The sequence below is a fragment of the Malurus melanocephalus genome, unplaced genomic scaffold, assembly GCF_030028575.1.
Source record: "Malurus melanocephalus ecotype Western Australia unplaced genomic scaffold, MMel_1.1 scaffold_310, whole genome shotgun sequence".
NCBI lineage: Eukaryota > Metazoa > Chordata > Aves > Passeriformes > Maluridae > Malurus > Malurus melanocephalus.
In genome coordinates this window covers 676,504-696,880 of record NW_026623542.1, presented here as the reverse complement: position 1 = coordinate 696,880, position 20,377 = coordinate 676,504, and the positions used below count along the sequence as shown (strand labels likewise).

Genomic DNA, 20,377 nt, shown 5'->3' with positions numbered 1-20,377 from the left:
AAAAGCCAGTCTCAGTTTAATGAATGAACATTTGAGAGTTCCTGTTTTTGGTGTGTGCAGCCCAGTCTTAACAGTGTGAAATTCCAAGTGTTCCCAATGAATAGGTCATTTCTGCTGGTGCCAGCCCTGTAGGTCTGTGGCTTTAAAATGCATTTTCCTGCCTTTATACAAGTGAGTAAAGTGAGTTTTAGTGTTTCTGAAAATGGGGAAGTCCTGCTCATCTTTAGTGGGTGGCTTAAGACAAAGGACAGCAGTTCTTTTCCAGACTGGTTAATGGTCTGAGCCATTGGACAGACCAGGTTGTTAGGACTCATCCTAAAGTGCCTCATTTAGAAGCAGTCGATTATTCCTGCTTGGCTGATGAGGTGTTTGTGTCCYTGTTACTCAGGTTTTTAGAAAGGGAGTTGGAAAGCTGAGCCCAGTCAGTGAGCTGTTAACAATAGGTGAGTGATTCTGTCTTGATGGCAGGGGAACTCTCTCTGAGTGTCCATCAGCCTGCTTGAAACGAGGAGTTAAAATTAGTGGGGGGGAAGCCTTTTTTGTGTGTCCCTACGTGTTCTTGCACTGGTTCATCTAATTAATTTTAAAAACTTATTTAAAACAGTGCTTTTGTATGAGGGAGTAATTTCTCTTTCTGCAGTGAGGTCATCMCAGCCCGTGGCTGGTTCTGGTGGTGTTGCTGGGGATGTGACACTGCCCCTCCCTACTGCAGGCAGGTGCCAGCAGCTGTGTCACCTCCTGCCCCATCCTGTCCCTGGCTGTCTGCTGGCCCAGGAGTTGGTGTGCATGCCTGATAGTGGGAACATCCATAATTAAGGGAAGGCAGCTTGGCTAMTTCAGAGCTGGTTGCCTTTTATCTGAGGGGATAAAATTCCCACGAAGGATTCTGCTCTCTGGCCAGGTGGCCAACAGCTGGGGACAATAATTTCTTCCAGATCCAGCAGTGCCAGAAGAGGATGTCTGGCAGGAATCCCTCTACAGATGTGCTTATGAGACCCTTTAAGAAAAGGGTTCCTTCCCACTGCTACTCTTCCTCACACACACAAGGGAATAAATTACCTTTTGTGTACAGGCACAGTCAAAAATAAAACTTGAGAATATGTTTTCTATCATTGGGGTTCAGGCAGAGATTGAAATTCTTAAGTGCCTTTACTTCCAGTGCGGCAAAATACAGATGCACCTGTAAGAGGAATTCCTTAGGAGTGATTATCTGTCTCCCATACAGCCCAATTTGCACAAATCTGRATGGAGGGGGAGCAGAGCTAATGCTTCAGTGCTGTGTTTTGGCTTCAGGACAGACCTGGGCTCCCCTGAAGGCCATGGCTGAGCTGTGCTAGGTTGGGATGAGGCTCTGGTTRTTCCTGCTGGTCCATAACTTCTCCCTTCCTGGCTCTCTCCTCAGCGTGGCACAATGAGGCGGCGTTATGAGGATGACGGCATCTCCGACGATGAGATTGAAGGGAAGAGGACATTTGACCTTGAGGAAAAGCTGTCCACTAACAAGTTCAACTCCACCTTCGTGGTCTTCATGGAAGGCAAAGGTTTGTCTTGGAACTGCTGGTCCCAGGGAGTGTGTGGGGGGAATTTCATGGAAGCTGCTCGCTCCAGAGAGCAGGGAGCCAGTCTGCAGCTTGCTGGGACACATGGCAGCCAGGAACGGGAGGGTTTGCCTGGGTCAATACCTGTAATTGCAGCCACATGTCTACCAGATCCTTAATTCAAGGACTGTCCTTTCACCACACACACACCTCTGTGGGATGGCTTTTCATCACACAGCCCCTCATAATGATTTACCAGGATGGAGGAGCACTTCTGTGAGGCAACTCTTGCTTGGCTCTGAGCTTTCTAGGGAAGTGAGCACCAAAATCCAGACTGTTCACCTRTCAGGAGCAGCCTGTTGGAGCAAACCCTTCTCTCCTGCTGAGGCTTGTCAGCAGCACAAGCTGTGCTGCCTCTTGGAACTGYTGCAAAGGAGTTCCAGGATCTCCAAAGGAGTGTAGAAAAGCGAGAAGCAGGRTTGGACTAGCAATCTCCAGAGATTCTCTAACGTCAATATGTCTCTAATCCTCTGAAGGAATTTCTCCTAAACCTTTCTTCCTCTTGTCTCCCCAAACCAGACTTCACAGTTGARTACATCCAGCGGGGTGGCCTAAGGGACCCACTCATCTTCAGGAGTTCGGATGGCCTGGGGATAAAGTAAGTACTGGGAGCATGGAGTGGTGGGTGACTCTGGCCCAATTCCTTCATCTCTCCACACTGTGTGGGATCTGATCCTGGTTCTGCCAAGCTGGTTTGACTGTCTCGTGTCCATGCTGTTCTTTGTGTGCAGTGAGCAGAGAGAAATGTCTTCCAGCTCGGTTATCCTGTTCTTCTTAGTCCGTTAGGATTGAAAATGAGAGGACTGAATTGGCTATAGGTGATCAGAATTCCACTAAATATTTGGRAAGTCCCACTGCTGCTCTAATGCAACATCTGGCTGGGTTTCTTTCCTAGTAACATAGGCATCTATTGCCAGAGAGTCAAACAATTTGTAGTATTTCTGGCATTTTCCAAAATTCCCACTTGATGTTCTGAACTTCTAAACTGCTYTCTGCCTCTCTTGCTGCAATACCTCCATTGATGTTTGCAGCTCAAAGTGTAAACTGGGTCAGTGGTTTTTGGRTTTGATTAATACAAGGATTAGAGGAATAAATGACCACTCACAAACTTTCAGAGCAAGTATCAGCAGCACTGCTTTGAACCCCCTCAGCTGCCTGTGAATGGGTGGGTGAYATCTCATCTATTGCAGGATGTTCTGTGCTGGGGTGAATTGGGTAGGAAGTCATGCCAGGCTCAGTTTTAATGCTGGGTAACTTGGGAGGGCAGAGGTTTGACACTGGGTTTTACAGTGTGGCTGAAACGGAATTTCTCCTGAGCTTTTGGGTATTTCTCTGGGTCAAGAGCTGCTCAAATGGTTGCCAGCTTGCTCTGCCTGTGACAGCAGTGTTTGTACAGAGAARGGTGCCAGTACAAACATTTGAGTGGTTCTGCTGTGTCAGTGGAATATACTGAATGTCCTGGCCATGCCTTTGGATTGGGATAACTCACACGAGCAGCCTTTAAAACAAGAGCTGCGATTGCTTAGTTCAAGGCCTGCTGGCTCCTTTGCCACAATTTGGTGTGCAGCAGCTCTGGAGATGGTACATCCTATTCCTAACTCTGCTTCCTGAACCAGAAGTTTGTCCTAGTGTTTCACCCCAGTCCTGTGCTCCCAGAGATCCAATTCTGGAGCTTTCTCCAACACCAAAGCTAGGTGTGCTCTCAGGGCACCAAGTTTCTGGGTCATAGGGTGTGCAGCCAGAAGCACTTGATGKTTTTTTTAGCCAGATGTTTGTCCCRCAGGATGCCAGATCCGGACTTCAGCGTGAATGATGTGCGGCTGTGTGTGGGTAAGTGTCCTGTACTTGCTTGTGTGGTTGGGGTCTTGAAGATCTCACCTCCTGGAGTCCATGGTGCCCAGGGACAGATCCAGTGACATGTCTGTCACATCAGGGAGCCGACGGATGGTGGATGTGATGGATGTGAACACGCAGCGGGACATCGAGATGTCCATGGCACAGTGGGCACGCTACTACGAAACACCGGAGGAGGAGCGGGAGAAGCTCTACAATGTCATCAGCCTGGAGTTCAGCCACACCAAGCTGGAGAACCTGGTGCAGAGACCTGCTACGGTGAGCAGGGCTCTTCCTTCCACAGGGATCTGCTTTCCCTGGAACTCTGGAGGCGAGGTGCAGCTTGGCACTGGGATGCGGGAGGAGAGGGGCTGTTTGGAACACATGTGGGCTCAGCAGGGATGTCAGTCTGGAAGSTGCTGGAGCTTATCTCCCAGTAAGGCTGTGGTGACCATGGTCAAGTCCCTGGAATGTGACTCTGCAGAGAAATGAACTGTTCATTGGCTGTCAGCAATTAGGGATGTGGAAGTATGAACTCTGCACAGTGTGGCAGGGATGGTTCCTGATGCAAAGTGCTGAAGTCTCTGAGGCCAAAGGAGGCCAGGACTGGAGGTGTGCTGGAAGAGGGGCAGGAGGCTGTTTTGTGGGAAGTGGGATGGAAGGGATAAACATCCTGAACTCCCTCTGCAGTCAGCGGAGGGGCAGTGGGAGCTGTGTAGGGCCAGTCGCTTCTCCCTGTTAACTATAGAGGAAACCTGGACAYCTCTGGCTTTCCTGTAACTTAAGGACTTGAATCCCAGCCTGGAAGATGWTGTTCCATTTTTTATGGAAGTCCCTGCTGGCATCAGAACATCTGGTTATAAGTGCTTTACATGTGGAACTGCCCTAGTGGCATTGGGAAAGTTGCTGGGTGTGAGCAAGGAGCAAAAAGGGATATACCAGTCTGGGGGTAGCAAAAGGTTTTTCTGTGGCCCTTTCTTCTCTGCTCACATCTCCCACCTCTCTGCTGTAGGTGGATTTGATTGACTGGGTTGATAACATGTGGCCCAGGCACCTGAAGGAGAGTCAGACAGAGTCTACCAACGCCATCCTGGAAATGCAATATCCAAAGGTGCAGAAGTAAGTGACTTCCTGAGCTGTGGCAGGCAGCAAACAGTCTCTTGCAGGAAAGCTGCCTAAGGGAACAGCAGTTTGTATTAAGGAGAGGAACAGTCTCCCTTTTTTTTTTTTTTTGGTGGGTGAGACTTGTAAAGCCACTGCAGTCACTTATTTAATCCCTTTTAGCTGCATGGAAGGGGCTGTGTGGCTTCTGGCAGCGAGCTGAGCCATTGGTCTGGGTTTGGGGGCCCATTCCCATTGGAATGTGTCATACTGCTCCAAAATGTGGATCACCACTTATTTTCACCTTCTCATCTTGTTTTCCACCAGATACTGTCTGATGAGTGTCAAGGGCTGCTATACAGATTTCCACGTGGACTTTGGTGGCACTTCTGTGTGGTACCATATCCACCGAGGGGGAAAGGTAGGACAGTCCCTTTTGGAAGAGCTGCAGGTGCTTTAGGAGAGTGATTGTTGGTCTGTTCTTCTATCAGTCCTGGAGAATGCATTTCCAGACAGCAGACTGAAGTGTTTCTCACCCTAAACTTGTTTGTGTTGCATGGAGCCAGACAGGTGCCAATCCCTAGGCCAGGCTTGGCTCTAACATGGTAAATCTAACTTGGGTAAATCTCCTTGTCATTCTGGTGGCTTTCYTGCCTCTGTGTCTCTTGACACTGTTGTAAGTTATACTTTAAAAAGCATCCCAAGCTCAGGCTGCCTGARTGTCAGGCTGGGAAAGACCTTGCTTATCCTCTCAAGAGGGGCARCTGTCCAAGTCATTTTTCTGGGAATTTCTCTGGGAATGCAGAGAGGAAGAGAATCAGACATTTAGAAGAAGCAGATGTAGCCCATAGYTGTTCATTATGTGATACTTACATAAGTGTGTTGTCTTTATTTGCAGATCTTCTGGCTGATCCCTCCCACACCCCAGAACCTGGAGCTCTATGAAAACTGGCTTCTCTCAGGGAAGCAGGGAGACATTTTCCTTGGAGACAGAGTATCAGAGTGCCAGCGCATTGAACTCAAGCAGGGCTACACATTTGTCATCCCCTCAGGTACTCCATGATGGGCAGGGCCATCCTGGCCTTGGCCAGGGTCATGGCAACACTGAAACTCATGGGACACAGGCAGGATTTAGCTCTCTCATGAGTCACTGGGAGACAGAGATGTGATGTGGCTTTGTCCTTTCACTTGCTACCTCCCAAAACATGCCTGTCATGGCATTGTTAGCCTTGGGATTCAGCCCAAGTGTTAGGAAAGCTGTGGCTGGCTCTCATCACACTTGATTAATTATTAAAGAAGGCTTTCCCAGATCTTGTCATGTTGACACATGGAGCATGCAGGCTGAGGACAGGCTGGCCCAAGGCAGCTCCCTGGTGTCCCACTGCAGAATGTGGCTTACAGCAGGACCAGGAACAGAAAACACCAGGGATTGCACAACCGACTCATTTGAGTCCTGTTATCACAACTGACACCTCTTTTGAACTGAGTGGCTTTGCCTTAAGGAAACCCATGCTGGAATTCCCCAGATGTTGGACTTGGCTGGATTGCTTAGCCTTGGAGATAAGGGCTGGAACTTGGGTTATTTTGAGGGTTGTAACAGACTTAGGAAGACTGTTTCCCTTGTTGCTAGGCCTAACACAATTAAGAAACAATATAGGATGACATCAGGGTGACAAAAAACTGTGCAAGGTTGATCAGAAGGATTCTTTCAACTCTGCTTTCTCCCCAAGGTTGGATCCATGCTGTGTACACTCCCATGGACACGCTGGTTTTTGGGGGCAACTTTTTACACAGCTTCAACATCCCTATGCAGCTCCGCATCTACAGCATCGAGGACCGCACACGGGTAAGGACCTGTGGGAGACCCGTGCTGGACACTGGGCCAGACCTGGAGTGGCGTTTGTCATCTGAGTGCACAGTGGGGAAGGAGGCCTSACAGATCCTCTTGCCTGTTTTGCAGGTCCCAAACAAGTTTCGTTATCCCTTCTATTACGAGATGTGTTGGTACGTGCTGGAGCGCTACGTGTACTGCATCACCAGCCGTTCCCACCTGACTAAGGACTTCCAGAAGGAATCCCTCAGCATGGGTAAGTCCAGCACTTATTTCTTCCTCACTCTTATCAAACTGGCTTCTTACACCCTCCTGTTGAGGTACTGGCTCAGTAGTGTGGCAGGCAGGGGAGGGCTGGGTGCGTTTTTTTGAGCATGAAGTCACAGCCAGCCAGACTTCTGCTTCCTCATCTGGCCCTCCAGCAGCCCAGGTTCCTCACAGCTGTGAAACCAGCACTCCACCAGTTCAAAGCCTTGCACGGAARAGGTTAGGGGAAGTTGCAGTGACCACCACAGTGCTGTGGGCAGGAATTCTCTAGCTGGGCAGAGCCTTCTGTGCACAGGGTTTTAAGGGCTGACAAAGTTACTTGAGAGGGCTTGGCAGSCCTCTTGGTCATGAGTGAGTCCACRTCCTCTTTCTCGCATCATGAAGGCAGAATCAAGGTGTCCGGAGCCTTCAGCTGGAGATCCCAAGCCTTCCAAAGCAAAATGAGGTTGGACAGGACTTTRAGCAACATGATGTAGTGAAAGATKTCCAGSCCCATGGCACTAAKGTTCAACTGGATGACCTTTAAAAGTCTCTTCCAACCCAAACCATTCTAGGATTCCATGAAATTTAGTCTAGGGCTAAACAACATTTGTTGTTTCTTCCTCTGGGACATTTTTCCGTATCTGATACCTTGCCTTTGCACAAAACAAACCAGGAATGGGAACAGCATTTAGTTGTTCTTTTCCAGCTTCTSTGTTCCTTTCACCTTATAAGTATCTGTTGCTCCAGCATGTCTGGTCACTGCGGGGTGGGTATTCCTTTAAACACAGAACACCTCCTGTGATTGCTCTTCCACTTTCTCCATCATGGCAGATATGGAGCTGAGCTCCTCAGACTCAGTGAACATGGAAGAGGAGGAAGAGGAGGAGGAGGATGATGAGGACTCAGCAGGGAAGGAATCCCGGCGCCCCATGACCCGGCGGTCCATTCTCACCAGCCCAATCGCCAACGGTGCCAATGTGGACTATGATGAACTGGGCAAGAGCTGCCGGAGCAGCCTGCCAGGTCTCAAGAAGACCCCATCCATAGACTCTTCTGACTCCAGCCGGGGCTCCCAAAATGGCCAGGCTTGGGACCCGAGCGGGGGCAGCCCCCGCAAGAGCAGAAAGGTGCACCTGACCCAGTTTGAGCTGGAGGGGCTGCGCTGCCTCGTGGACAAGCTGGAGTCACTCCCTCTRCACAAGAAGTGCGTTCCCACCGGCATCGAGGACGAGGACGCCCTCATTGCTGATGTCAAGGTAGGCCTGAACAAGTGCCAGGCACTTCCCACAGGGAAATGGGGCTTCACCCTCACCCTACTCCTGTCCTGCGGCAGGATTGGTGTCTTCTTCCTCTGTGTGAGGCTGATGTTACACCMAAGGGACAGTCCTGGGATTTGGGGTCAAGAAAGCAGGGGGGTGGCTGGGCCCTGGCTGGGTCCCTCATGGGTGTCAGTGCAGGAGTGTGCTTGTTGCTGGTGCAGTTCACTTCCAGTTTTGTCTGTGGATTCTGTGAGAGTTGGAGCCTTTTCCTTGCCCCAGGTGGATTTGGCCTTGTTCCTTTGAGTTGTTTGCCCAGGGTGTGACTTGGAGTTACAAGAGTCAGTTTTTTAGKGCTGGTGAGGGTTGTTTGGGTTTTATTTCCCTTCATCTGTTGAGCTGACCCAATGAGCTTTGGTGATTTAACCCTTTCAGCACTAAAGTGAGAACATTAGCTGTACTCTATATCCCAGAAATCCATTTTAGTCYCTAAAACCAGTTACCTTTTGCTCCCCTCTTGCTGATGGTGATCTCTCCAGCAGCTTGCCTGTAGCAAAGCTGCCATCCACACAGAGCCATGCATGTATCCCTGTCTTTGCTGTTGTTTTCATTTCCTGATGCTGTTTCCTGGAGGTTTTTTGTAGGTTGTTTGYGTAAATCTGGTGCTCTGCTGTGTTTGAAGCAGAGGCTACTTCCCGTTGCTTTGGGGTCCCATGGTCTTGGCTGAAAGAGTCTGTGTTCTGTTAGGGGCTGCATTTGGGGTTTCCTGTGGCTTTTCAGGCGTCTGTGTGTGCTGTGACCTTTAAGTACGTGACACGTGTTTCTGAGCCCTGTATGATGCTCTGAAGGAACCTGAGCTGTGGGCGCTGTGTTTCACCCTGGGAATGAAAAAAGGAGGCTGGTGTTGGGTGTTTTGAAGGCAGAGCCTCCAAGGTTGTTGGTGTTCAGCTGGGGCTTGAGACCTGATCAAAGAATTTGTTAATGTTTTGGAGGTAATAAAGGTGTTCCTGTGGGTTTTGCTATGATCCACACGACCCTGTGTACAGTTGTATCTCATAGATGAGCTCTTGTGGTTCCAAACAATTTCCCTGAGGATTTGCTCCTTAAAGCTGTCTGTTCTTGGAGGTTCAGATGTATCCTGAGCTGCAGGATTCCATCCCTCAGGACTGTCATCCTCAAGGCATGAAGATCCTTAGTCACTAGTCTGCACTTGCTTGAGAAAGTGGGACAAATTTGTCCAACCACAGTAAACCTCTACTTTGAAAACTYATTTTCCATAGAGGTGATGAAAGTGGCCAGTAGGGGCTGGCTTGTAAAGCCTGAGAAGGGCTTCAGATATTTCTAGCTAAAACTTTTAACTGGGGCCACCYATCTGCAGCAGGTACTTTTGTCCCTGTGTCACCAGGTAAGGTCATTGATGGAGCTGGGATTGATGGGATCCAGCCAAGGACTGTTGGGAAAGCCCCACTTTGGTTTGTGCTCCCCGTGGTCAGAACGTGGTATTTTCTTATCCTGGCAGGGCCTGGCACCTTGATCTGCTTGTCAGGGCGAATGTCCTGCCACCCTTCCTGCCACTGTCTGCTATCCAGTGTTCCTGGGCACACCTGGAGCAGGCAAATGCTGCCTTTTCCCACAGCCTCTTGTGTGGTGATCAGGATTTCAGGGTGTCTGTCTGTGGGGTCACATGGAGAAATGCATGTCCTGTCATGAGTTTGAGCCTGGAGCATCATGTGGCAGGGTAGGATACTTTGGCTGTGACAATGTTGTGCTTCCAGCTCGATGGCAAGAATTGTCTGAAAATACTGACATGGTGGGGGTTGTTGGAAAGATCATTGGCAAAGAGGGARTTTCTGAGAGGTCCTGTTGTCTTTTGACTGCTTCCATCCATCCTTTTTGCCCCCTCTGGGTTGTGCTGGTTTCCATKATTGGGTTTGACAGGAGCAGGATGGTTATGAGGCAGCTGACAGCAGGTCTAAAGCCAGGCCCCTGTGGCCTGCCRTAAACAGGTTATATTTGGGCTTTCCATGGAGCTGTTGGAGCATCRAGGATTGTAGGAACAGGATAAGCCTCTCCCAGAAGAGCTGATCCTGTCTTCAGGACCTCATCTCAAAGCCTCTGGTGTGGCATTGCCCAAATACCTTATTGGGCAATGGGCACAGACAGAATTTGGTGAGGAAGGGGGTGGTATCATCAGGGATGGATGTAAAGAAGTTCAGGGTGGCCTGTGAGCTGTGCTAGGAAGCTCTCCCATGGTAGAATGGCAGCAGTGTCATGCTTCTGCCAGTGGGTCACAGGGTCCGAGGGTGCACTGGTGGCACAGTTGGTGACAGTTCAGAGCCAGGTCGGCGTGCGCTGGCTTCCTTGGAACACAAAGCTGTAGTTGCCTGCAGATGCGTTGTATGCATCAGAAGTGGGAAAAAGCCGCTGCTCCCCTGTCCTGTTTGGCTTTGTTTCAGAAGTTTCTTGTATTGTAATTGCCGTGTGTAGCTGGGGGRCGTCTCAGGCGGGGCTGGGGCTGCTTGGGGACACCTTGATCKCCCGATATGGATCTGTCCCCCTCTAGTGGTTTGGTCCCCGGTGCCTTTGGGAATGTGGCTGCTCCCAAACTTGACTGGCGGGATGTTTCCCCTGGAAGGTTTGTCYCTCCAGGTCGAGGGTGGGGGTGCAGACCCTGGGGGGAGATGCAAGGGAGAATGACCCTTGCCTACATTCCAAAGCCCCGCTCGCACCAGCGGGGTCTCTCCGATCCCAAACTCGACTCGGAGCAGACAAAAGAAAGGCGCCGGGGAGGCTGGGCCTGAGCGGGACGGGGTAAGGGCTCTTGGCCACGCTCTGCCCGGCACTGGGGAGCCCGGCCCCGGCCTCTCGGATTGCGGCGGCGGAGGGAGGGAGGGATCCCGGGGAGGCCGATGGGCAGCGCCGCCCGGACCCTGCGCCAATCCCCGCTGTCCCGGCCCCTCCCGGCGCTGCAGCAGCGCGGCTCTGCCCTCCGCTCCCTCACTCCCTTTTTCTCTTCTGCCATCTTCCCGTTGCAAAGCATTGCTGGGAACCGCATGTGGGTGACGCAGCAGCATTGTCTCCGGCTCAGGAAGCTGCCTCCGCCGCTGCCCAAGGGCTCGGGAGGAGCACGCGGCCGCCGGTGCGGCTGCCGGGGGCGGGGAGGAGCCGGGGGCGCTCGGGGCGGGGGGCGCAGCTGCTCCCCCAGCCATGTCCCCGAACACCGGGGGTCCAGCYGGGGTCTGAGCCAGCCCCCGTAGGTGTCCGGGCAGAGGGGAGGGGGCCCCAGCCCTCGCAGTGCAGGCACCGAAACAAAGAGGGCTCGGCAAACTTCACCCCAGAGTCTCGGCAGCTCCAGAGGCGCAAGGTCAGGCAGCTAGCAATGCTCGTGGCGTGGGGAGGGGGYGCGGGGATGCTCTGGTCCCGGACAGGGTGGGAGGGGAATCGCGGGGGGACCTCTGCTTCCTTGGATGGGTCCCTGACCGGTGCTTGGGCTCATCTGTCCCTTCCCTGTACCCAGGGCGCACTCACCGGTGCCGCTGCCAAGGCGCTCCAGCCGCGTGCTTGCAGGGTCCCCTCAGCCGCATCCCCCTGGCTACTGTGCGACGGGGCACAGGGCACCAGGGGGCTGTCGCCCACCCCGGCTCCGGGCCAGATACAGCCACAGGACCCGTGAGCCCCCACAGTCGCTCGGCTCCCTGGYGGGGAGCATGCCTGAGCCGCCACCACCCCCGCCCCGTCCCTGGTGCCACGGGAAGGGGGACGCTGCAGTCCCACGGGTGTTGTGTGGGAGCCCCCAGCCCTGACCTTTCCCTCGGCGTGTGCTCTTGGGGAGACGGAAGGCAGCACGCTGCTCTGCCAGGGAATCCAGGGCAGGCTGCGGCTTCCTGCCTGTGAGATGCCTGGAAAACCGGGTGGGGGCCACGCTGGGCACCCTGTGCCCTGGCAGCGGGAAGCACCGCCCGCGGGGATGCCGGCAGGAGGCTCCTGCCTCTGTAACCATGGCAACATCAAGTAAATAAAGCACCTTTGCAACCGGCTGATTTGGTGGGGAGTGAATTTGGGGAGGGGGCTGCCCTGGGGAGGGTGAGTGTGGGAGCCCCATGCACTGGGAGCAAGGGGCTGTTGCACCAGAGGGCAGCGTGCCAGTCCAGTCGGTACYGAGGGATCTCTCCCTCAAAGTCAAAGCCAAACCCTGAGGCAGTGCGGGGGAGCAGCTCTTTGCTACCKGCAGCTTGTGCCAGGCCATGGAGGGGGTGCTGGGGCACCACATCTGCTGCTGCTGCACACTCCAAGCTGCCCCATACCTAGGGAGCAGCTGGGGGTGCCATCCTGGTGAATCCTACCTCCAAAATCACCCCAGACTGCCAAATCTTTGCGCTCTTCCCCTCTACCACCACCCAGCACGGGGCCTTGGGGCTGAAATGCAGTTAATGAAAGCGCTGGTGCAGATTGAGTCGACAGAGCTTGTCTGTCTCATGTGGGGGGAGGAGGGATTGGTTGCTGGGGGGTGTGGGGAGAGGAGGGCTCCTTCCCAGCCGCCTTTGAAGCATGCTGGCCTTGGCATCTGGTTGGAGCCTGCCTCGCTGGCGGGAGCTGTGTTTCCCTCTGCTCACACCTGTGCTTTTTGTCTCTCTGCTGTGTTTCCCCCCCTTCTCTCTCTCCATTAGCTGCTGTTGGAAGAATACGCRAACAGCGACCCCAAACTGGCACTTACAGGCGTCCCCATCGTCCAGTGGCCCAAGAGAGATAAGGTAGGAGCTGCGAGGAAGGGACYCAGATGGGTGTCACGTGTTGTTGTGTCGTTTCCCAGGCCTGGGGTGTGGTAGCACCACTTCCATACCAGCCTGGGGATAGCGCCAAGGTGGAACATGGGGTACAGCCACCTCTACGACACTGCAGGCAATCCCAGAGGTCTCCCACTATGCAGGTTATCCCAGTTCAGCTGATGGGCGGTAACCGGATCAGCCCCAGCTGCTCTGTGTTCTCCAGCCCTTCAGTTGTGCTTGGAGARCATGGAGCCTTGATGTGGGAGGAAGGGGTGATCCTGCTCTCCCAGCAGCTCTCTGGATTGGTAAGGGAGACCTGATGGCCTGAGAAATGTTGTGTGTCAGGGAAGGCCTCGCTGTGGCAGGGGTTGGTCAGGTGGAGGTTGATGGTCAACAGCAGTCCAGCCCCTCACTGAGGTGAACGTGTCCCTTGTGTCCCCGTGCTGTAGTACTGGCTCTTAGAACCCCAAGCAAGATTTCTCTCTCCTGGGAGTCTCTTCGTGTGGATAGCAGCCCTCTTCAGCCATGRGACCTTTCCATGCATCCCTGCCCTTCCCTGTCCAGCTGTGCTCATAAGCCAGGGCCCACAGCTGGGCTACAGCCTGGGCTGAGCTCACTGGCAGATGGAGGCATGGAGTAGCCGGACTTCCCCTCTGCAGGCTGCCTTCCTGTGGCCTGCCAGGATGGCTCCCGAGGTCACTSCTTCCTTCCTGCCAGGAGATGGGCTCACAGGCAGGCTGTGGRAAGAGCAGGACCCCATCACACCAGGAAGGGTGGATAACACCCCATTTGGGAGTCTGGAGACAAATGAGCCTCTCAGATTGCCCTTTAGAGATGCCCATCTCTGCCCTGCGCAGGGGATCCAGTGTTGTCCATGTGTGGCACAAGCATCTTGGGTAGCTTTTCTGGGATAAGAGACCTGGAGATGTCTGCACACTTTGGGTGCAGCACTCAGAGGCTTGGTGCATCCCCAACCCCATCCTTGTGCTGGGGTTTTTGGGAGCCTGCCCTTCCCCAAGCCCATCAGCTGTGATGCTCATCTCAGCACAGCCAGTCCCAGAAGGATGCTGTAGCCAGCAGATTTCCTGTGGGGGCTGATGGGATGCAGGGTGACAGCTGGAGGGCTRTGTTGTCTTACCTGTGCTGTAAACAAGGAGGGTGTGGGTGTTTCCAGTGTGCCTCAAGCTTGGGAAAGAGTGGCCAGAGCTGAGCCCTGTCTGCTTTCACATCTGGCAGGGTGACACAAAGAGGACAGCCTGGGCAGGTTGCCTCAGAAAGAAAAGGTGGATGTTTTTGGAGCACCAGGACAGTTCTGGGACTCGGCAACCCTTTCCAGAACCATTTCTGAGTCCTGACAGCTCCCCTGGGAGGAAGGGGATCTCTTGATGTGGGGTGGTGTGAGGGATTAGGGAGCATTCTCCAGGAGAACTGCCAGGTCAGCGCTGTTCCAGGTGCCTTTGGCTGTGGAGCACTGATGGAGCAGAGCTGCTCTCTGGCACATTATCTGAAGTCACAGTGCCACATCCAGGGATCAGAGCCCTCCAGACCCCAGCAGAACACAGTGATTCGCTYCTCTCACCTGCTCCCCTCTCTCCGTGTTGCCAGCTAAAGCTCCAGGCCCGGCTGCGGGTGCGCCTGCCCACCATCCCCATCACCAAGCCGCACACCATGAAGCCAGCGCCACGCCCGACTCCCGTCAGGTCCACAGTGTCTCCCATCGTGTCAGGTGCCCGGCGAAGGCGGGTGCGGTGCCGGAAATGCAAGGCCTGCATGCAGGGCGAGTGTGGCATGTGCCACTACTGCAGGGACATGAAAAAGTTCGGTGGGCCCGGCCGCATGAAGCAGTCCTGTGTCCTCCGGCAGTGCTTGGCGGTGAGTCCASGTTGAATTCCTGGGGAGTGGTTGGCCATTTCTCCATGGTTCAGGTAGTAGGGAAGGAAAGGAGGAAAACTGTCCCACCATGCCCTGGTTTCAGCCCTGCTTTCCTTTGTAGCCCAGGCTGCCTCACTCGGTCACGTGTGCACTTTGCGGGGAGGTGGATCAGAACGAGGACTCACAGGACTTTGAGAAGAAGCTCATGGAGTGCTGTATCTGCAACGAGATCGTTCACCCCGGCTGTCTGCAGGTGGGCAGGGCAGGTGCTGGCAAAGGGGGGCTCTGCTGCGGGGCTGGGCTGCTGCTGACCCCTTCTTCTTGTTGCAGATGGATGGGGAAGGGCTGCTCAATGATGAGCTCCCCAACTGCTGGGAGTGCCCTAAGTGCTACCAGGGTGATGAYGCAGAAAAGGGCCAGGTAAGGAGCTGTGCTGAGTTAGTATCCGTGTCCTCCATCTCTCCCACTGCATCCTGCTGGGGATGTGTTCAACYAGCATGGGATGGAGGGACCAGTTGGACGGTGAGAGTGAGGATCATGGGRTTGCAGCACTTGAGGGTCTGGGCATATCCTGCTGCAATCTCATCCTGTCATCCCACATTGATGAGCACCCCTTGTCCCCACTGATCCTGAGAGATTTCACTGCTAGAGACATGGAATAGAAGCCACACCCCACCTCAAGAGACATCCCTTTTGAGGAGGGGTAGGAAAATGTTTGTTGCTAGTGTGGGTAGACTCTGGTCTTTGTGGTACATAGATGAGCTGTTAGGAAGAAATTACTTMCTSTGAAGGTGGTGAGACCCTGGCAGAGGTTGCCTCAAGAAGCTGTGGACACCCCATCCCTGGAAGTGTTCAAGGCCAGGTTGGACGGGGCTTGGAGCAATCTGGTCTAGTGGAAGRTGTCCCTAAAATCTYATCCAAACCATTCWGTGGTTCTACTGGGCACTKATCCTGCCAGCACTGTGGTGTTTCCCTAAGGAAGATGAAAGGGCAAGAGTGTTCCCCAGGCCCCATCCCCACTAACCTGCTGCCCCATTCCCCGCAGAAGCGGAAGGTGGAGGAGAGCGACGACGACACRGCGCAAGCCAAGGTGCTGCGGCCCCTGCGGAGCTGCGAGGAGCCCCTGACACCCCCACCCAACTCRCCCACCCCGATGCTGCAGCTGATCCACGACCCTGCATCCCCCCGTGGGGTGGTGACACGCTCGTCCCCGGGGGCCGGGCCCAGCGACCACCACAGCGCCAGCCGGGATGAGCGCTTCAAGCGCCGGCAGCTGCTGCGGCTCCAGGCCACAGAGAGAACCATGGTGCGGGAGAAGGAGAACAACCCCAGCGGCAAGAAGGAGCTGTCAGAGGTGGAAAAGGCCAAGTTGCATGGCTCCTACCTCACCGTGACGCTCCAGCGCCCCACCAAAGATGTCCACGGCACTTCAATTGTCCCTAAGCTCCAAGCCATCACGGCCTCCTCGGCCAACCTGCAGCACTCGCCACGCGTGGTCGTGCGCCAYGCGCCCGCCAGGATGCCCCTGCGGAGCGGGGGCGATGAGGAGGCGGCCGCTGAGGAAGAGGAGGAGGAAGAGGAGGAGGAGGACGAGAACGCGGAGGAGGGGGGGGTGGCCCGGCTGAACGGGCGTGGGGGCCGGGCGCAAGAGGGCGAGGAGAGCTGCGTCCAGCGCGAGGTCTGGATGTCCGTGTTCCGCTACCTCACCCGCAGGGAGCTCTGCGAGTGCATGCGGGTGTGCAAGACCTGGTACAAGTGGTGAGTGCGGGGGCACGTCCTTGGTGGGCATCCAGAGGGAACGGGAAAGGACCTCGCCTCGGTGCGCTCCCATCGCTCCCCAGAACCAGGGCAGTGTCACTATAGCCAGCCCTGGTGTCTCTGTCATGCGTGCACCACTCTCTGTTCTCTTTTGCCTTCCTCCTGTCCGCTTAGCTGTTGCCTGCTGGGTCCTTGCCAGTGCCCTTTCCTCACCCACCAGCCTGATGCACTTGCCCTTCCTGGCTTCCCGTGCTGCCTCGCCTCCCAGCAGGCAGGGAAGCAGGCTGAGGAGGGATGGGTTTGCTGGCTGGAAACGCCTCAGGGGGCAGCAGGCCTGAAGACAATGCTGGCACCAGGACAGCTGTGCATGGAGGGCTTGGGAACAGACAGGAATGGAAACTGGAGGTTTCTGACAGCTGACAAGCAGGGATGGCCTGCTTTAATCAGCTGGCGGCAGCAGTGTAGTGGAGGAGTGTCCTCTCACCTTTATCTCTGGGGGCTCCACAAATTTGCATGGGAGAGGAAGAGTTTGCTCCTGGCAAAGCAGTGAGCTCTCCTGGGGCTGTGGGGTGGGACCCAACAGAGTGTTTTGCCTGCTAGGAACAAGGATCCTTAGGATCAGGAGAAACTCCCGGAGGGTACAAGCAGGCTTCCCGCTGCAACTTGGAGTCTTGTTTTGTGGCAGCAAAACCCTSCTGGGGCTGCTCTGGCTGGCCCTGGGTGGCCAGACACCTTGGTCAGCCTTTGTCAGTGTTTGGGGAAACCTATGGAAACCAGGAGGAGCAGCCTTGTTCTGTGGCTGGGGCCACACAAGGGCTGGGCTCCTCCCAGAAGCCAAGCAACCCACTGGCTGTCTTCTTACCCCATGGGGCTCTCAGGGCTCAACTTTCAGCCTTGTCCTTGTCCCCAGGTGCTGTGACAAGAGATTGTGGACAAAGATAGACTTGAGCAGGTGCAAGTCCATCACCCCCCAGGCACTGAGCGGCATCATCAAAAGGCAGCCGGTCAGCCTCGACCTCAGCTGGACCAATATCTCCAAAAAACAGCTTACGTGGCTCGTCAACAGGCTGCCAGGTGAGAGCATGGGCTGGGGAGGGGTCTCTTCCTCTGCCACCAGCCTGCTCTGAGGTTTTCTGAGGGCTGGGTCATGGGGAGAGATACCCTGCCCACCTGGGAATTCGTGGGTGCCTGGATTCCATCACCCGGCAAGCGGGCGTCCCATCCCAGGCAGGGAGGTGAYCTGCTTCCTCATGTGCCTGGAAAAAGATGGTGGAGATCTGGGATACCTTGGAGCTGACCAAACCTGTCTGACTTGTTACCTGCTCCCTTCTCCCAGGCCTGAAAGACCTCATCYTAGCGGGCTGTTCCTGGTCTGCGGTCTGTGCTCTCAGTACCTCCAGCTGCCCCCTTCTCAGGACCCTCGATCTTCGGTGGGCAGTAGGAATCAAGGACCCTCAGATCCGGGACTTACTCACACCTCCYACAGACAAACCCAGTAAGCTGCTGCTGCCCTGGGGCTGGGTGGGGAGGACAAGGGACAGTCATCAGGACAGTCTGTCCACTGTCAGCTTCTCTCCCCGTCCAGGTCAGGACAATCGCAGCAAACTCCGCAACATGATCGACTTCCGGCTCGCTGGGCTGGACATCACGGACGCCACGCTGCGCCTGATCATCCGCCATATGCCCCTGCTCTCCCGCCTCGACCTCAGCCACTGCAACCACCTCACGGACCAGTCGGCCAACCTCCTCACCGCCGTGGGCTCTTCCACACGGAACTCCCTCACCGAGCTCAACATGGCAGGTGGGTGCCCTGCTCCAGCTGCATTTCCATTCTAAAGCATCTCCTCCTTCCYGGTGTCTGGAGTTGTCCCCCTCATGCTCCCTCTGCTCTCCCTGCAGGCTGCAATAAGCTGACAGACCAGGCCTTGTTGTACCTGCGCCGCATCTCCAACGTCACCCTCATCGACCTGCGGGGTTGCAAACAGATCACTCGCAAAGCCTGTGAGCACTTCATCTCGGACCTGTCCATCAACAGCCTCTACTGCCTGTCCGATGAGAAGCTGATCCAAAAAATCAGCTAGAGACCCTCCCCGGGGCAGACTGAGGAGAAGGAAAAGAGCCCATCCCATCCCTCTCGGAGAGCCGCTCCTCCACCTTTCCCCCTTGCCCTCCGTGTCCTGCCGCTGCCTCCCACCTGACTCGGCAGGCAGGGCCGCTGCTGGCCTTGCTCCACTGTCCTTCCTCCTCCTTCCCCGGGACTTCTGCCGAGGAAGATGTCCCGCCAGGCCGGCCAGTACCAGAGGAGGAGCAGGCACATGGCAGGGATCCTCAGGCCGGAGGCCGGCCGCTCCCGAGGTGGAGCCTGTAACAGAGGTCTCTGTGCAGAGAAATGGGGCACCCTCTTCCCCCAGCTTTTCCCCTCCTTCCCATCGTCTCCTTGCCTTGAAACACTTGTCACTTCCCTGGTAGCACAAAGCTTGAGGGTCGAGGTCTCTCCAAGGAAGCAGGAGCAGAGCTGGAACACCCCATTGCTCCTCTGTGCCACCACCAGCTCAGCGCTCCCCTGTGCTCTCACGCCCTTTCCGTTCCCCTTCCTCTCGTCTGGCTGCAGGGACTATTCATCCCCCTCCTCCTCCTCCCACCCCTCCTACAACTCTGGGCGGTTCTTTGGGTGCCCAGGGCAGGAGCCTCTGGCCGAGGTGTCCCAGCAGCAGGGGCTGGGGAATGACTCGCCTGTCCGAGGGGATGGAGCAGGGGAGAACCCACAGGTACACCAGAGCTCAGGGAGGAYTCGGGAAGCATCAGCCAGGGGTGAGTGAGCACGGTGTGGGGACAGGAGCTGCCTCCTCTCCCTCCCCAGCTCCCGGCACCACGAAGCACTCTGGGGCCGGAGGGGCGAGGGCTGCTCTGTGGCCTGGGACCGACTGGCCTGGGACTGAACTGGCATTGTCCTCTCCTTCCCTCCCATCCCCTTTTTGCTGCCGATTTTCCTTTGCAATGARTGGTCGGTCCAAAGAAACTCTCTCTAGGGCAGCAGAGAGCTTTTTGCACTTTAAAAAAAACAACAGAAAAAAAAAGACAAAAAAACAAAACAACAAAAAAAAAGACAACAAAAAAAGGGGAAAAAAAAGGAAAAAAGGTTGGAATCTTCTTTTTCTGGGTCATTGTTTTATTTCCCTCCCTCTACTGTCTGTGCCCAGACGTTCCCCCTCTCTATCCCCCTGGCAGCCTACAGATAGCACAATCCGGGGTGTCCCCTCYGTGCCACCACCGGTCCCCAGCCCCGCAGGGGTCCCCGGGGGGCAGCCCRCACCCCCCCTGCTGCTTCAGAAGCAATAAGGGAGGAGAGGTGGCCCGTCGGGACTGTCCCCGAGGAGGGGACACAAGGGGACAATCCCACAGTGCCTGGGACAAGGGGCAGCGCGGCCGTAGCGGAGCCGGAGGGCTCGGAGCAGGAAACACCCCCCAGGCGAGAGGAGGAGCCTTCAGCCTCGGCCTCTCCGCGGCGGCTCCCGGGAAAAGACGTCGGAAGAATTAAAGCTTTTCTTTTTCCTTTGGATTCATTTTGAGTTTTGCAACGTGAAAGAAAATTTCCAGAGCTGGGGTTGAGAGGGGTGAGGGGGTCCCTCCGCGGGGACAGCAGCCCCTTCCCTGTGTTCCCCCTCTCCAGCTGCAGAGACTCTGGTGTGCAACCCTCTGTACCRCCCTAGCGTGGTGCAAATCCACAAGGAAGAAAAAAAGAGAATTATATATAATAAAAATCACTTAGTGATTTAAAAACAACCCAGCCTGCTCCCTAAAGACAACTCCTGCAAGCAAAGTCACTTGTTTAAGGGTTTGGTTGTGGTTTTGTTTCGTTTTGAACCCCCCTTCCYTCCCTCCCTCCTTCCCTTCCCCGGAGAAATATTGTAAATATCTATTTTTTTGTTGGCGATTTAGAGTCCATCTCTGATGTTTGTGCTTTAAAATTAAATGTAAGCATTAAGGGTAAAAGCAAACCAAGCCTTGTGCTCTCTCAGTTGGGGTTGGGGGTTCTTGGCTGGGGCAGAGGGTGGGCACCTACTTGACAATTTTTTTTTTCCTTTATTGGGGTTTTGTTGGGTTTGGTTTTTT

General features: G+C 54.8%; 1 protein-coding gene across 3 annotated transcripts in view; it reads left to right on the top strand.

The window, feature by feature from the left end:
• KDM2A (lysine demethylase 2A) overlaps window positions 1-20,281 on the top strand; it is a 33,941-nt gene extending 13,660 nt beyond the window's left edge. For 2 of the 3 annotated variants that reach the window (XM_057377357.1, XM_057377359.1), the window contains 18 exons: window positions 1,403-1,541; window positions 2,118-2,196; window positions 3,382-3,428; window positions 3,532-3,710; window positions 4,444-4,550; window positions 4,860-4,953; window positions 5,431-5,584; window positions 6,263-6,378; window positions 6,493-6,619; window positions 7,444-7,868; window positions 12,536-12,619; window positions 14,240-14,506; window positions 14,628-14,759; window positions 14,837-14,926; window positions 15,552-16,264; window positions 17,175-17,338; window positions 17,601-18,065; window positions 18,164-20,281. In XM_057377357.1, the coding sequence (XP_057233340.1) occupies window positions 1,403-1,541; window positions 2,118-2,196; window positions 3,382-3,428; window positions 3,532-3,710; window positions 4,444-4,550; window positions 4,860-4,953; window positions 5,431-5,584; window positions 6,263-6,378; window positions 6,493-6,619; window positions 7,444-7,868; window positions 12,536-12,619; window positions 14,240-14,506; window positions 14,628-14,759; window positions 14,837-14,926; window positions 15,552-16,264; window positions 17,175-17,338; window positions 17,601-18,065; window positions 18,164-18,345 (3,564 nt within the window). In that variant the 3' untranslated portion in view covers window positions 18,346-20,281. The remainder of the gene's footprint in view (window positions 1-1,402; window positions 1,542-2,117; window positions 2,197-3,381; window positions 3,429-3,531; window positions 3,711-4,443; window positions 4,551-4,859; window positions 4,954-5,430; window positions 5,585-6,262; window positions 6,379-6,492; window positions 6,620-7,443; window positions 7,869-12,535; window positions 12,620-14,239; window positions 14,507-14,627; window positions 14,760-14,836; window positions 14,927-15,551; window positions 16,265-17,174; window positions 17,339-17,600; window positions 18,066-18,163) is intronic. The other variant, XM_057377358.1, reaches the window with a different exon arrangement.
• The last annotated feature ends 96 nt before the right edge of the window (window positions 20,282-20,377 follow it).